This window comes from Heterodontus francisci, unplaced genomic scaffold (genome assembly GCF_036365525.1).
Source record: "Heterodontus francisci isolate sHetFra1 unplaced genomic scaffold, sHetFra1.hap1 HAP1_SCAFFOLD_800, whole genome shotgun sequence".
NCBI lineage: Eukaryota > Metazoa > Chordata > Chondrichthyes > Heterodontiformes > Heterodontidae > Heterodontus > Heterodontus francisci.
The window spans coordinates 27,380-43,315 of record NW_027142223.1 but is presented as its reverse complement, the minus strand read 5'-3'; the positions used below and the strand labels follow the sequence as shown (position 1 = coordinate 43,315).

Sequence of the window (15,936 nt, the reverse complement as noted above, 5' to 3'; positions counted from 1 at the left end):
GTCCGTGTGTGTGTCTCAGTGTCAGTTCCTGTACGGTCCGTGTGTGTTTCTCAGTGTCAGCTCCTATACGGTCCGTGTGTGTGTCTCAGTGTCAGCTCCTGTACGGTCCGTGTGTGTGTCTCAGTTTCAACTCCTGTACGGTCCGTGTGTGTTTCTCAGTGTCAGCTCCTGTACGGTCCATGTGTGTTTCTCAGTGTCAACTCCTGTACGGTCCGTGTGTGTTTCTCAGTGTCAGCTCCTGTACGGTCCGTGTGTGCGTCTCAGTGTCAGTTCCTGTACGGTCCGTGTGTGTTTCTCAGTGTCAACTCCTGTACGGTCCGTGTGTGTTTCTCAGTGCCAGCTCCTGCATGGTCCGTGTGTGTGTCTCAGTGTCAGCTCCTGTATGGTCCGTGTGTGTGTCTCAGTGTCAGCTCCTGCACGGTCCGTGTGTGTGTCTCAGTGTCAGCTCCTGTACGGTCCGTGTGTGCATCTCAGTGTCAGCTCCTGTCCGGTCCGTGTGTGTCTCAGTGTCAGCTCCTGTACGGTCCGTGTGTGTGTCTCAGTGTCAGCTCCTGTACGGTCCGTGTGTGTGTCTCAGTGTCAGCTCCTGCACGGTCCGTGTGTGTGTCTCAGTGTCAGCTCCTGGACGGTCCGTGTGTGTGTCTCAGTGTCAGCTCCTGTACGGTCCGTGTGTGCGTCTCAGTGTCAGCTCCTGTAGGGTCCGTGTGTGTGTCTCAGTGTCAGCTCCTGTCCGGTCCGTGTGTGTGTCTCAGTGTCAGCTCCTGTAGGGTCCGTGTGTGTGTCTCAGTGTCAGCTCCTGTACGGTCCGTGTGTGTGTCTCAGTGTCAGCTCCTGTACGGTCCGTGTGTGTGTCTCAGTGTCAGCTCCTGTACGGTCCGTGTGTGTGTCTCAGTGTCAGCTCCTGTACGGTCCGTGTGTGTCTCAGTGTCAGCTCCTGTACGGTCCGTGTGTGTGTCTCAGTTTCAGCTCCTGTAGGGTCCGTGTTGGTGTCTCCGTGTCAGCTCCTGTACGGTCTGTGTGTGTGTCTCAGTGTCAGCTCCTGTACGGTCCGTGTGTGTGTCTCAGTGTCAGCTCCTGTACGGTCCGTGTGTGCGTCTCAGTGTCAGCTCCTGTACGGTCCGTGTGTGTCTCAGTGTCAGCTCCTGTACAGTCCGTGTGTCTGACCCAGTGTCAGCTCCTGTTTGGTCCGTGTGTGTGTCTCAGTGTCAGCTCCTGTACGGGCCGTGTGTGTCTCAGTGTCAGCTCCTGTACGGTCCGTGTGTGTGTCTCAGTGTCAGCTCCTGTACGGCCCGTGTGTGTGTCTCAGTGTCAGCTCCTGTACGGCCCGTGTGTGTCTCAGTGTCAGCTCCTGTACGGCCCGTGTGTGTGTCTCAGTGTCAGCTCCTGTACGGTCCGTGTGTGTGTCTCAGTGTCAGCTCCTGTACGGTCCGTGTGTGTCTCAGTGTCAGTTCCTGTACGGTCTGTGTGTGTGTCTCAGTGTCAGCTCCTGTACGGTCTGTGTGTGTGTCTCAGTGTCAGCTCCTGTACGGTCCGTGTGTGTGTCTCAGTGTCAGCTCCTGTACGGTCCGTGTGTGCGTCTCAGTGTCAGCTCCTGTACGGTCTGTGTGTGTGTCTCAGTGTCAGCTCCTGTACGGTCTGTGTGTGTGTCTCAGTGTCAGCTCCTGTACGGTCCGTGTGTGCGTCTCAGTGTCAGCTCCTGTACGGTCCGTGTGTGTGTCTCAGTGTCAGCTCCTGTACGGTCCGTGTGTGTGTCTCAGTGTCAGCTCCTGTACGGTCCGTGTGTGCGTCTCAGTGTCAGCTCCTGTACGGTCTGTGTGTGTGTCTCAGTGTCAGCTCCTGTACGGTCTGTGTGTGTGTCTCAGTGTCAGCTCCTGTACGGTCCGTGTGTGCGTCTCAGTGTCAGCTCCTGTACGGTCCGTGTGTGTGTCTCAGTGTCAGCTCCTGTACGGTCCGTGTGTGTGTCTCAGTGTCAGCTCCTGTACGGTCCGTGTGTGCGTCTCAGTGTCAGCTCCTGTACGGTCCGTGTGTGTGTCTCAGTGTCAGCTCCTGTACGGTCCGTGTGTGTGTCTCAGTGTCAGTTCCTGTACGGTCCGTGTGTCTGTCTCAGTGTCAGCTCCTGTACGGTCAGTGTGTGTGTCTCAGTGTCAGCTCCTGTACTGTCCGTGTGTGCGTCTCAGTGTCAGCTCCTGTACGGTCCGTGTGTGTGTTTCTCAGTGTCAGCTCCTGTACGGTCCGTGTGTGTTTCTAAGTGTCAGCTCCTGTACGGTCCGTGTGTGTTTCTCAGTGTCAGCTCCTGTACGGTCCGTGTGTGCGTCTCAGTGTCAGTTCCTGTACGGTCCGTGTGTGTGTCTCAGTGTCAGCTCCTGTGCGGTCCGTGTGTGTGTCTCAGTGTCAGCTCATGTATGGTCCGTGGGTGCGTCTCAGTGTCAGCTCCTGTACGGTCCGTGTGTGTTTCTCAGTGTCAGCTCCTGTACGGTCCGTGTGTGTTTCTCAGTGTCAGCTCCTGTACGGTCCGTGTGTGTTTCTCAGTGTCAACTCCTGTACGGTCCGTGTGTGCTTCTCAGTGTCAGCTCCTGTACGGTCCGTGTGTGTGTCTCAGTGTCAGTTCCTGTACGGTCCGTGTGTGTTTCTCAGTGCCAGCTCCTGCACGGTCCGTGTGTGTGTCTCAGTGTCAGCTCCTGTACGGTCCGTGTGTGCGTCTCAGTGTCAGCTCCTGTACGGTCCGTGTGTGTGTCTCAGTGTCAGCTCCTGTACGGTCCGTGTGTGTGTCTCAGTGTCAGCTCCTGCACAGTCTGTGTGTGTGTCTCAGTGTCAGCTCCTGTTCGGTCCGTGTGTGTGTCTCAGTGTCAGCTCCTGCACGGTCCGTGTGTGTGTCTCAGTGTCAGCTCCTGCACAGTCCGTGTGTGTGTCTCAGTGTCAGCTCCTGTACGGTCCGTGTGTGTGTCTCAGTGTCAGCTCCTGTACGGTCCGTGTGTGTGTCTCAGTGTCAGCTCCTGTACGGTCCGTGTGTGTGTCTCAGTGTCAGCTCCTGCACGGTCCGTGTGTGTGTCTCAGTGTCAGCTCCTGCACGGTCCGTGTGTGTGTCTCAGTGTCAGCTCCTGTACGGTCCGTGTGTGTGTCTCAGTGTCAGCTCCTGCACGGTCCGTGTGTGTGTCTCAGTGTCAGCTCCTGCACGGTCCGTGTGTGTGTCTCAGTGTCAGCTCCTGTACGGTCCGTGTGTGCGTCTCAGTGTCAGCTCCTGTAGGGTCCGTGTGTGTGTCTCAGTGTCAGCTCCTGTAGGGTCCGTGTGTGTGTCTCAGTGTCAGCTCCTGTACGGTCCGTGTGTGTGTCTCAGTGTCAGCTCCTGTACGGTCCGTGTGTGTGTCTCAGTGTCAGCTCCTGTACGGTCCGTGTGTCTGTCTAAGTGTCAGCTCCTGTACGGTCCGTGTGTGTGTCTCAGTGTCAGCTCCTGTACGGTCCGTGTGTGTCTCAGTGTCAGCTCCTGTACGGTCCGTGTCTGTGTCTCAGTGTCAGCTCCTGTAGGGTCCGTGTTGGTGTCTCAGTGTCAGCTCCTGTATGGTCCGTGTGTGTGTCTCAGTGTCAGCTCCTGCACGGTCCGTGTGTGTGTCTCAGTGTCAGCTCCTGTACGGCCCGTGTGTGTCTCAGTGTCAGCTCCTGTACGGTCCGTGTGTGTCTCAGTGTCAGCTCCTGTCCGGTCCGTGTGTGTGTCTCAGTGTCAGCTCCTGTACGGCCCGTGTGTGTCTCAGTGTCAGCTCCTGTACGGCCCGTGTGTGTGTCTCAGTGTCAGCTCCTGTACGGTCCGTGTGTGTGTCTCAGTGTCAGCTCCTGTACGGCCCGTGTGTGTCTCAGTGTCAGCTCCTGTACGGCCCGTGTGTGTGTCTCAGTGTCAGCTCCTGTACGGTCAGTGTGTGTGTCTCAGTGTCAGCTCCTGTACGGTCCGTGTGTGTCTCAGTGTCAGTTCCTGTACGGTCCGTGTGTGTGTCTCAGTGTCAGCTCCTGTGCGGTCCGTGTGTGTGTCTCAGTGACAGCTCCTGTACGGTCCGTGTGTGTGTCTCAGTGTCAGCTCCTGTACGGGCCGTGTGTGTCTCAGTGTCAGCTCCTGTACAGTCCGTGTGTCTGTCTCAGTGTCAGCTCCTGTTTGGTCCGTGTGTGTGTCTCAGTGTCAGCTCCTGTACGGGCCGTGTGTGTCTCAGTGTCAGCTCCTGTACGGCCCGTGTGTGTGTCTCAGTGTCAGCTCCTGTACGGTCCGTGTGTGTGTCTCAGTGTCAGCTCCTGTACGGTCCGTGTGTGTCTCAGTGTCAGTTCCTGTACGGTCTGTGTGTGTGTCTCAGTGTCAGCTCCTGTACGGTCTGTGTGTGTGTCTCAGTGTCAGCTCCTGTACGGTCCGTGTGTGTGTCTCAGTGTCAGCTCCTGTACGGTCCGTGTGTGCGTCTCAGTGTCAGTTCCTGTACGGTCAGTGTGTCTGTCTCAGTGTCAGCTCCTGTACGGTCAGTGTGTGTGTCTCAGTGTCAGCTCCTGTACTGTCCGTGTGTGCGTCTCAGTGTCAGCTCCTGTACGGTCCGTGTGTGTGTTTCTCAGTGTCAGCTCCTGTACGGTCCGTGTGTGTTTCTCAGTGTCAGCTCCTGTACGGTCCGTGTGTGTTTCTCAGTGTCAGCTCCTGTACGGTCCGTGTGTGCGTCTCAGTGTCAGTTCCTGTACGGTCCGTGTGTGTGTCTCAGTGTCAGCTCCTGTGCGGTCCGTGTGTGTGTCTCAGTGTCAGCTCCTGTATGGTCCGTGTGTGTGTCTCAGTGTCAGCTCCTGTGCGGTCCGTGTGTGTGTCTCAGTGTCAGCTCCTGTATGGTCCGTGGGTGCGTCTCAGTGTCAGCTCCTGTACGGTCCGTGTGTGTTTCTCAGTGTCAGCTCCTGTACGGTCCGTGTGTGTTTCTCAGTGTCAGCTCCTGTACGGTCCGTGTGTGTTTCTCAGTGTCAGCTCCTGTACGGTCCGTGTGTGTTTCTCAGTGTCAGCTCCTGTACGGTCCGTGTGTGTTTCTCAGTGTCAGCTCCTGTACGGTCCGTGTGTGTTTCTCAGTGCCAGCTCCTGCACGGTCCGTGTGTGTGTCTCAGTGTCAGCTCCTGTATGGTCCGTGTGTGTGTCTCAGTGTCAGCTCCTGCACGGTCCGTGTGTGTGTCTCAGTGTCAGCTCCTGCACGGTCCGTGTGTGTATCTCAGTGTCAGCTCCTGTACGGTCCGTGTGTGTGTCTCAGTGTCAGCTAATGTATGGTCCGTGTGTGTGTCTCAGTGTCAGCTCCTGTACGGTCCGTGTGTGTGTCTCAGTGTCAGCTCCTGCACGGTCCGTGTGTGTGTCTCAGTGTCAGCTCCTGTACGGTCCGTGTGTGTGTCTCAGTGTCAGCTCCTGTACGGTCCGTGTGTGTGTCTCAGTGTCAGCTCCTGTACGGTCCGTGTGTGTGTCTCAGTGTCAGCTCCTGCACGGTCCGTGTGTGTGTCTCAGTGTCAGCTCCTGCACGGTCCGTGTGTGTGTCTCAGTGTCAGCTCCTGTACGGTCCGTGTGTGCGTCTCAGTGTCAGCTCATGTAGGGTCCGTGTGTGTGTCTCAGTGTCAGCTCCTGTAGGGTCCGTGTGTGTGTCTCAGTGTCAGCTCCTGTACGGTCCGTGTGTGTGTCTCAGTGTCAGCTCCTGTACGGTCCGTGTGTCTGTCTAAGTGTCAGCTCCTGTACGGTCCGTGTGTGTGTCTCAGTGTCAGCTCCTGTACGGTCCGTGTGTGTGTCTCAGTGTCAGCTCCTGTACGGTCCGTGTGTGTGTCTCAGTGTCAGCTCCTGTACGGTCCGTGTGTGTGTCTCAGTGTCAGCTCCTGTACGGTCCGTGTGTCTGTCTAAGTGTCAGCTCCTGTACGGTCCGTGTGTGTGTCTCAGTGTCAGCTCCTGTACGGTCCGTGTGTGTCTCAGTGTCAGCTCCTGTACGGTCCGTGTCTGTGTCTCAGTGTCAGCTCCTGTAGGGTCCGTGTTGGTGTCTCAGTGTCAGCTCCTGTATGGTCCGTGTGTGTGTCTCAGTGTCAGCTCCTGCACGGTCCGTGTGTGTGTCTCAGTGTCAGCTCCTGCACGGTCCGTGTGTGTGTCTCAGTGTCAGCTCCTGTACGGTCCGTGTGTGTGTCTCAGTGTCAGCTACTGTATGGTCTGTGTGTGTGTCTCAGTGTCAGCTCCTGCACGGTCCGTGTGTGTGTCTCAGTGTCAGCTCCTGTACGGTCCGTGTGTGTGTCTCAGTGTCAGCTCCTGTACGGTCCGTGTGTGTGTCTCAGTGTCAGCTCCTGCACGGTCCGTGTGTGTGTCTCAGTGTCAGCTCCTGCACGGTCCGTGTGTGTGTCTCAGTGTCAGCTCCTGTACGGTCCGTGTGTGCGTCTCAGTGTCAGCTCCTGTAGGGTCCGTGTGTGTGTCTCAGTGTCAGCTCCTGTAGGGTCCGTGTGTGTGTCTCAGTGTCAGCTCCTGTACGGTCCGTGTGTGTGTCTCAGTGTCAGCTCCTGTACGGTCCGTGTGTGTGTCTCAGTGTCAGCTCCTGTACGGTCCGTGTGTCTGTCTAAGTGTCAGCTCCTGTACGGTCCGTGTGTGTGTCTCAGTGTCAGCTCCTGTACGGTCCGTGTGTGTCTCAGTGTCAGCTCCTGTACGGTCCGTGTCTGTGTCTCAGTGTCAGCTCCTGTAGGGTCCGTGTTGGTGTCTCAGTGTCAGCTCCTGTACGGTCCGTGTGTGTGTCTCAGTGTCAGCTCCTGTACGGTCCGTGTGTGTGTCTCAGTGTCAGCTCCTGTACGGTCCGTGTGTGTGTCTCAGTGTCAGATCCTGTACGGTCCGTGTGTGTGTCTCAGTGTCAGATCCTGTACGGTCCGTGTGTGTGTCTCAGTGTCAGCTCCTGTACGGCCCGTGTGTGTGTCTCAGTGTCAGCTCCTGTACGGCCCGTGTGTGTGTCTCAGTGTCAGCTCCTGTACGGTCCGTGTGTGTGTCTCAGTGTCAGCTCCTGTACGGTCCGTGTGTGTGTCTCAGTGTCAGCTCCTGTACGGTCCGTGTGTGTGTCTCAGTGTCAGCTCCTGTACGGCCCGTGTGTGTGTCTCAGTGTCAGCTCCTGTACGGTCCGTGTGTGTGTCTCAGTGTCAGCTCCTGTACGGCCCGTGTGTGTCTCAGTGTCAGCTCCTGTACGGTCCGTGTGTGTCTCAGTGTCAGCTCCTGTCCGGTCCGTGTGTGTGTCTCAGTGTCAGCTCCTGTACGGCCCGTGTGTGTCTCAGTGTCAGCTCCTGTACGGCCCGTGTGTGTGTCTCAGTGTCAGCTCCTGTACGGTCCGTGTGTGTGTCTCAGTGTCAGCTCCTGTACGGCCCGTGTGTGTCTCAGTGTCAGCTCCTGTACGGCCCGTGTGTGTGTCTCAGTGTCAGCTCCTGTACGGTCCGTGTGTGTGTCTCAGTGTCAGCTCCTGTACGGTCCGTGTGTGTCTCAGTGTCAGTTCCTGTACGGTCCGTGTGTGTGTCTCAGTGTCAGCTCCTGTGCGGTCCGTGTGTGTGTCTCAGTGACAGCTCCTGTACGGTCCGTGTGTGTGTCTCAGTGTCAGCTCCTGTACGGGCCGTGTGTGTCTCAGTGTCAGCTCCTGTACAGTCCGTGTGTCTGTCTCAGTGTCAGCTCCTGTTTGGTCCGTGTGTGTGTCTCAGTGTCAGCTCCTGTACGGGCCGTGTGTGTCTCAGTGTCAGCTCCTGTACGGTCCGTGTGTGTGTCTCAGTGTCAGCTCCTGTACGGCCCGTGTGTGTGTCTCAGTGTCAGCTCCTGTACGGCCCGTGTGTGTCTCAGTGTCAGCTCCTGTACGGCCCGTGTGTGTGTCTCAGTGTCAGCTCCTGTACGGTCCGTGTGTGTGTCTCAGTGTCAGCTCCTGTACGGTCCGTGTGTGTCTCAGTGTCAGTTCCTGTACGGTCCGTGTGTGTGTCTCAGTGTCAGCTCCTGTTTGGTCCGTGTGTGTGTCTCAGTGTCAGCTCCTGTACGGGCCGTGTGTGTCTCAGTGTCAGCTCCTGTACGGTCCGTGTGTGTGTCTCAGTGTCAGCTCCTGTGCAGTCCGTGTGTGTGTCTCAGTGTCAGCTCCTGTACGGTCCGTGTGTGTGTCTCAGTGTCAGCTCCTGTACGGCCCGTGTGTGTGTCTCAGTGTCAGCTCCTGTACGGTCCGTGTGTGTGTCTCAGTGTCAGCTCCTGTACGGTCCATGTGTGTGTCTCAGTGTCAGCTCCTGTACGGTCCGTGTGTGTGTCTCAGTGTCAGATCCTGTACGGTCCGTGTGTGTGTCTCAGTGTCAGCTCCTGTACGGCCCGTGTGTGTGTCTCAGTGTCAGCTCCTGTACGGTCCGTGTGTGTGTCTCAGTGTCAGCTCCTGTGCGGTCCGTGTGTGTGTCTCAGTGTCAGCTCCTGTACGGTCCGTGTGTGTGTCTCAGTGTCAGCTCCTGTACGGTCCGTGTGTGTGTCTCAGTGTCAGCTCCTGTACGGTCCGTGTGTGTGTCTCAGTGTCAGCTCCTGTACGGTCCGTGTGTGTGTCTCAGTGTCAGCTCCTGTACGGTCCATGTGTGTGTCTCAGTGTCAGCTCCTGTACGGGCCGTGTGTGTCTCAGTGTCAGATCCTGTACGGTCCGTGTGTGTGTCTCAGTGTCAGCTCCTGTACGGCCCGTGTGTGTGTCTCAGTGTCAGCTCCTGTCCGGTCCGTGTGTGTGTCTCAGTGTCAGCTCCTGTACGGTCCGTGTGTGTGTCTCAGTGTCAGCTCCTGTACGGTCCGTGTGTGTGTCTCAGTGTCAGCTCCTGTACGGTCCGTCTGTGTGTCTCAGTGTCAGCTCCTGTACGGTCCGTGTGTGTGTCTCAGTGTCAGCTCCTGTACGGCCCGTGTGTGTCTCAGTGTCAGCTCCTGTACGGTCCGTGTGTCTGTCTCAGTGTCAGCTCCTGTACGGTCTGTGTGTGTGTCTCAGTGTCAGCTCCTGTACGGCCCGTGTGCGTGTCTCAGTGTCAGTTCCTGTACGGTCCGTGTGTGTGTCTCAGTGTCAGCTCCTGTACGGTCCGTGTGTGTGTCTCAGTGTTAGCTCCTGTACAGTCCGTGTGTGTGTCTCAGTGTCAGCTCCTGTACGGTCCGTGTGTCCATCTCAGTGTCAGCTCCTGTCCGGTCCGTGTGTGCGTCTCAGTGTCAGCTCCTGTACGGTCCGTGTGTGTGTCTCAGTGTCAGCTCCTGTACGGTCCGTGTGTGCGTCTCAGTGTCAGTTCCTGTACGGTCCGTGTGTGTGTCTCAGTGTCAGCTCCTGTACAGTCCGTGTGTGTGTCTCAGTGTCAGCTCCTGTACGGTCCGTGTGTGTGTCTCAGTTTCAGCTCCTGTACGGTCCGTGTGTGTGTCTCAGTGTCAGCTCCTGTACGGTCCGTGTGTGTGTCTCAGTGTTAGCTCCTGTACAGTCCGTGTGTGTGTCTCAGTGTCAGCTCCTGTACGGTCCGTGTGTGTGTCTCAGTGTCAGCTCTTCCACGGTCCGTGTGTGTGTCTCAGTGTCAGCTCCTGTACGGTCCGTGTGTGTGTCTCAGTGTCAGCTCTTGTAGGGTCCGTGTGTGTGTCTCAGTGTCAGCTCCTGTACGGTCCGTCTGTGTGTCTCAGTGTCAGCTCTTCCACGGTCCGTGTGTTTGTCTCAGTGTCAGCTCTTGTAGGGTCCGTGTGTGTGTCTCAGTGTCAGCTCTTCCACGGTCCGTGTGTTTGTCTCAGTGTCAGCTCCTGTACGGTCCGCGTGTGCATCTCAGTGTCAGCTCCTGTACGGTCCGTGTGTGTGTCTCAGTGTCAGCTCCTGTACGGTCCGTGTGTGTGTCTCAGTGTCAGCTCCTGTACGGTCCGTGTGTGTGTCTCAGTGTCAGCTCCTGTGCAGTCCGTGTGTGTGTCTCAGTGTCAGCTCTGCCTGTGTTCTTGTGTTTGTTGAGAGAGAGCGTTAGGATTTGCACGCAGGCTGCAATAGCAGCGAGTACCATATTCCTGGTGAGAGGGAGGGTCTGTACCTTCGTGTAAATGTATGAGTGAGTGCAGGCTGCCGAAGATCTGGTTGAGTTCCTCTTCGGACATGATGCGGAGTGTCAGCATTGGTTCAAAATAAGCCTGAGGACGAGAGAAAGGATTTAGTGGCTCGAAGAGAAAGAGACTGTCAACTCCCAGACACGCTCCCAGCAGTCCAGCAAACCCCTGCCCCCACCCACTCAGACAGGCTCCCCGCAGACCAGCAAACCCCTGCCCCCACCCACTCAGACAGGCTCCCCGCAGACCAGCAAACCCCTGCCCCCACCCACTCAGACAGGCTCCCCGTGCCCCCATAACGCACCCAATAGCAGACTCAATCGTCATCACTCCCACCTTCTTGGTGATGTTGAGATCGTCAATTAGTGATTGTTCTCCTTGTGTCAGTTCAAAAATCACCTGTAGGCAGAGAGTCCATGTTACTGACCGGTGTTCCTCCTCTCCGCACTGCCAGTCCCCGTCTCCCCCACCCTCTCCGCACTGCCAGTCCCCGTCTCCCCCACCCTCTCCGCACTGCCAGTCCCCGTCTCCCCCACCCTCTCCGCACTGCCAGTCCCCGTCTCCCCCACCCTCTCCGCACTGCCAGTCCCCGTCTCCCCCACCCTCTCCACACTGCCAGTCCCCGTCTCCCCCACCCTCTCCGCACTGCCAGTCCCCGTCTCTCCCCCTCTCCGCACTGCCAGTCCCCGTCTCTCCCCCTCTCCGCACTGCCAGTCCCCGTCTCTCCCCCTCTCCGCACTGCCAGTCCCCGTCTCCCCCCCTCTCCGCACTGCCAGTCCCCGTCTCTCGCCCTCTCCGCACTGCCCCGTCTCCCCCCCTCTCCGCACTGCCAGTCCCCGTCTCTCCTCCTCTCCGCACTGCCAGTCCCCGTCTCTCCCCCTCTCCGCACTGCCAGTCCCCGTCTCCCCCCCCCTCTCCGCACTGCCAGTCCCCGTCTCCCCCCCTCTCCGCACTGCCTGTCCCCGTCTCTCCTCCTCTCCGCACTGCCCCGTCTCTCCTCCTCTCCGCAATGCCAGTCCCCGTCTCCCCCCCTCTCCGCACTGCCAGTCCCCGTCTCTCCTCCTCTCCGCACTGCCAGTCCCCGTCTCCCCCCTCTCCGCACTGCCAGTCCCCGTCTCCCCCCCTCTCCGCACTGCCCCGTCTCCCCCCTCTCCGCACTGCCAGTCCCCGTCTCTCCCCCTCTCCGCACTGCCAGTCCCCGTCTCTCCTCCTCTCCGCACTGCCAGTCCCCGTCTCCCCCACCCTCTCCGCACTGCCAGTCCCCGTCTCTCCTCCTCTCCGCACTGCCAGTCCCCGTCTCCCCCCCTCTCCGCACTGCCAGTCCCCGTCTCTCCCCCTCTCCGCACTGCCCCGTCTCCCCCCTCTCCGCACTGCCAGTCCCCGTCTCTCCTCCTCTCCGCAATGCCAGTCCCCGTCTCCCCCACCCTCTCCGCACTGCCAGTCCCCGTCTCTCCCCCTCTCCGCACTGCCAGTCCCCGTCTCTCCTCCTCTCCGCACTGCCAGTCCCCGTCTCCCCCCTCTCCGCACTGCCAGTCCCCGTCTCTCCCCCTCTCCGCACTGCCAGTCCCCGTCTCGCCCCCTCTCCGCACTGCCAGTCCCCGTCTCTCCTCCTCTCCGCACTGCCAGTCCCCGTCTCCCCCCCTCTCCGCACTGCCAGTCCCCGTCTCTCCTCCTCTCCGCACTGCCAGTCCCCGTCTCCCCCCCTCTCCGCACTGCCCCGTCTCCCCCCTCTCCGCACTGCCAGTCCCCGTCTCGCCCCCTCTCCGCACTGCCAGTCCCCGTCTCTCCCCCTCTCCGCACTGCCAGTCCCCGTCTCTCCCCCTCTCCGCACTGCCCCGTCTCCACCCTCTCCGCACTGCCAGTCCCCGTCTCCCCTCCTCTCCGCACTGCCAGTCCCCGTCTCTCCCCTCTCCGCACTGCCAGTCCCCGTCTCCCCTCCTCTCCGCTCTGCCAGTCCCCGTCTCTCCCCCTCTCCGCACTGCCAGTCCCCGTCTCTCCTCCTCTCCGCACTGCCAGTCCCCGTCTCTCCTCCTCTCCGCTCTGCCAGTCCCCGTCTCTCCTCCTCTCCGCACTGCCAGTCCCCGTCTCTCCCCCTCTCCGCACTGCCCCGTCTCCCCTCCTCTCCGCTCTGCCAGTCCCCGTCTCCCCCCCTCTCCGCACTGCCAGTCCCCGTCTCCCCTCCTCTCCGCTCTGCCAGTCCCCGTCTCTCCTCCTCTCCACACTGCCAGTCCCCGTCTCCCCTCCTCTCCGCACTGCCAGTCCCCGTCTCCCCTCCTCTCCGCTCTGCCAGTCCCCGTCTCCCCCCCTCTCCGCACTGCCAGTCCCCGTCTCTCCTCCTCTCCGCTCTGCCAGTCCCCGTCTCCCCCCCTCTCCGCACTGCCAGTCCCCGTCTCCCCTCCTCTCCGCTCTGCCAGTCCCCGTCTCTCCTCCTCTCCACACTGCCAGTCCCCGTCTCTCCTCCTCTCCGCACTGCCAGTCCCCGTCTCCCCCCCTCTCCGCACTGCCAGTCCCCGTCTCTCCTCCTCTCCGCACTGCCAGTCCCCGTCTCCCCCCCTCTCCGCACTGCCAGTCCCCGTCTCTCCTCCTCTCCGCACTGCCAGTCCCCGTCTCTCCCCCTCTCCGCACTGCCAGTCCCCGTCTCCCCCCCTCTCCGCACTGCCAGTCCCCGTCTCCCCCCCTCTCCGCACTGCCAGTCCCCGTCTCTCCTCCTCTCCGCACTGCCAGTCCCCGTCTCCCCCCCTCTCCGCACTGCCAGTCCCCGTCTCTCCTCCTCTCCGCACTGCCAGTCCCCGTCTCTCCTCCTCTCCGCACTGCCAGTCCCCGTCTCTCCCCCTCTCCGCACTGCCAGTCCCCGTCTCCCCCCCTCTCCGCACTGCCAGTCCCCGTCTCCCCCCCTCTCCACACTGCCAGTCCCCGTCTCCCCTCCTCTCCGCACTGCCCCGTCTCTCCTCCTCTCCGCACTGCCAGTCCCCGTCTCCCCCCCTCTCCGCACTGCCAGTCCCCGTCTCTCCCCCTCTCCGCACTGCCAGTCCCCGTCTCCCCCCCTCTCCGCACTGCCAGTCCCCGTCTCTCCCCCTCTCCACACTGCCAGTCCCCGTCTCCCCCCCTCTCCGCACTGCCAGTCCCCGTCTCTCCCCCTCTCCGCACTGCCAGTCCCCGTCTCTCCCCCTCTCCGCACTGCCAGTCCCCGTCTCCCCCCCTCTCCGCACTGCCAGTCCCCGTCTCCCCCCCTCTCCGCACTGCCAGTCCCCGTCTCCCCCCCTCTCCGCACTGCCAGTCCCCGTCTCTCCTCCTCTCCACACTGCCAGTCCCCGTCTCCCCCCCTCTCCGCACTGCCAGTCCCCGTCTCTCCTCCTCTCCACACTGCCAGTCCCCGTCTCCCCCCCTCTCCACACTGCCAGTCCCCGTCTCCCCCCCTCTCCGCACTGCCAGTCCCCGTCTCCCCCCCTCTCCGCACTGCCAGTCCCCGTCTCTCCCCCTCTCCGCACTGCCAGTCCCCGTCTCTCCTCCTCTCCGCACTGCCAGTCCCCGTCTCTCCTCCTCTCCGCACTGCCAGTCCCCGTCTCTCCCCCTCTCCGCACTGCCAGTCCCCGTCTCTCCTCCTCTCCGCACTGCCAGTCCCCGTCTCTCCCCCTCTCCGCACTGCCAGTCCCCGTCTCTCCTCCTCTCCGCACTGCCAGTCCCCGTCTCTCCTCCTCTCCGCACTGCCAGTCCCCGTCTCCCCCCCTCTCCGCACTGCCAGTCCCCATCTCTCCCCCTCTCCGCACTGCCAGTCCCCGTCTCCCCCCCTCTCCGCACTGCCAGTCCCCGTCTCTCCCCCCTCTCCGCACTGCCAGTCCCCGTCTCCCCCCCTCTCCGCACTGCCAGTCCCCGTCTCCCCCCCTCTCCGCACTGCCAGTCCCCGTCTCCCCCCCTCTCCGCACTGCCAGTCCCCCGTCTCCCCCCTCTCCGCACTGCCAGTCCCCGTCTCCCCCCCTCTCCGCACTGCCAGTCCCCGTCTCCCCCCCTCTCCGCACTGCCAGTCCCCGTCTCCCCCCCTCTCCGCACTGCCAGTCCCCGTCTCCCCCCCTCTCCGCACTGCCAGTCCCCGTCTCTCCCCCTCTCCGCACTGCCAGTCCCCCGTCTCTCCCCCTCTCCGCACTGCCAGTCCCGTCTCTCCTCCTCTCCGCACTGCCAGTCCCCGTCCTCTCCCCCTCTCCGCACTGCCAGTCCCCGTCTCCCCCCCTCTCCGCACTGCCAGTCCCCGTCTCCCCCCCTCTCCGCACTGCCAGTCCCCGTCTCTCCTCCTCTCCGCACTGCCCCGTCTCTCCCCCTCTCCGCACTGCCCCGTCTCTCCTCCTCTCCGCACTGCCCCGTCTCTCCTCCTCTCTGCACTGCCCCGTCTCTCCTCCTCTCCGCACTGCCGGTCCCCGTCTCTCCTCCTCCTCTCCGCACTGCCAGTCCCCGTCTCTCCTCCTCTCCGCACTGCCCCGTCTCTCCCCCTCTCCGCACTGCCCCGTCTCTCCTCCTCTCCGCACTGCCGGTCCCCGTCTCTCCTCCTCTCCGCACTGCCAGTCCCCGTCTCTCCCCCTCTCCGCACTGCCGGTCCCCGTCTCTCCCCCTCTCCGCACTGCCAGTCCCCGTCTCTCCCCCTCTCCGCACTGCCAGTCCCCGTCTCTCCTCCTCTCCGCACTGCCCCGTCTCTCCCCCTCTCCGCACTGCCAGTCCCCGTCTCTCCCCCTCTCCGCACTGCCAGTCCCCGTCTCTCCCCCTCTCCGCACTGCCAGTCCCCGTCTCTCCTCCTCTCCGCACTGCCCCCGTCTCTCCCCCTCTCCGCACTGCCAGTCCCCGTCTCTCCTCCTCTCCGCACTGCCCCGTCTCTCCCCCTCTCCGCACTGCCAGTCCCCGTCTCTCCTCCTCTCCGCACTGCCAGTCCCCGTCTCTCCCCCTCTCCGCACTGCCAGTCCCCGTCTCTCCTCCTCTCCGCACTGCCCCCGTCTCTCCCCCTCTCCGCACTGCCAGTCCCCGTCTCTCCTCCTCTCCGCACTGCCAGTCCCCGTCTCTCCCCCCTCCTCCCGCACTCCCGCACTCCCCTCTCTCCTCCTCTCCGCACTGCCAGTCCCGTCTCTCCTCCCTCTCCGCACTGCCAGTCCCCGTCTCTCCTCCCTCTCCGCACTGCCAGTCCCCGTCTCTCCCCCTCTCCGCACTGCCCCCGTCTCTCCTCCTCTCCGCACTGCCCCGTCTCTCCTCCTCTCCGCACTGCCAGTCCCCGTCTCTCCCCTCTCCGCACTGCAGTCCCCGTCTCTCCTCCCTCTCCGCACTGCCAGTCCCCGTCTCTCCCCCTCTCCGCACTGCCAGTCCCCGTCTCTCCCCCCTCTCCGCACTGCCAGTCCCCGTCTCTCCCCCTCTCCGCACTGCCCCGTCTCTCCTCCTCTCCGCACTGCCCCGTCTCTCCTCCTCTCTGCACTGCCAGTCCCCGTCTCTCCCCCTCTCCGCACTGCCAGTCCCCGTCTCTCCCCCTCTCCGCACTGCCAGTCCCCGTCTCTCCCCTCTCCGCACTGCCCCGTCTCTCCTCCTCTCCGCACTGCCCCGTCTCTCCTCCTCTCCGCACTGCCAGTCCCCGTCTCTCCTCCTCTCCGCACTGCCAGTCCCCGTCTCTCCCTCCTCTCCGCACTGCCAGTCCCCGTCTCTCCTCCTCTCCGCACTGCCCCGTCTCTCCTCCTCTCCGCACTGCCAGTCCCCGTCTCTCCTCCTCTCCGCACTGCCCCCGTCTCTCCTCCTCTCTGCACTGCCAGTCCCCGTCTCTCCCCCTCTCCGCACTGCCAGTCCCCGTCTCTCCTCCTCTCCGCACTGCCAGTCCCCGTCTCTCCCCCTCTCCGCACTGCCAGTCCCCGTCTCTCCTCCTCTCCGCACTGCCCCGTCTCTCCTCC

The 15,936-nt window shown here is 61.7% G+C and overlaps 1 protein-coding gene across 1 annotated transcript in view; it reads right to left on the bottom strand.

The window, feature by feature from the left end:
• The window catches only part of LOC137366760 (rho guanine nucleotide exchange factor 3-like), a gene marked incomplete at its 5' end in the record, with an annotated part of 30,547 nt that extends 20,121 nt beyond the window's left edge, over positions 1-10,426 (bottom strand). Inside the window, 2 exons of the mRNA XM_068028409.1 lie at positions 10,015-10,111; positions 10,364-10,426. Of these exons, the coding sequence (XP_067884510.1) occupies positions 10,015-10,111; positions 10,364-10,426 (160 nt within the window). The remainder of the gene's footprint in view (positions 1-10,014; positions 10,112-10,363) is intronic.
• Positions 10,427-15,936: the final 5,510 nt, after the last annotated feature.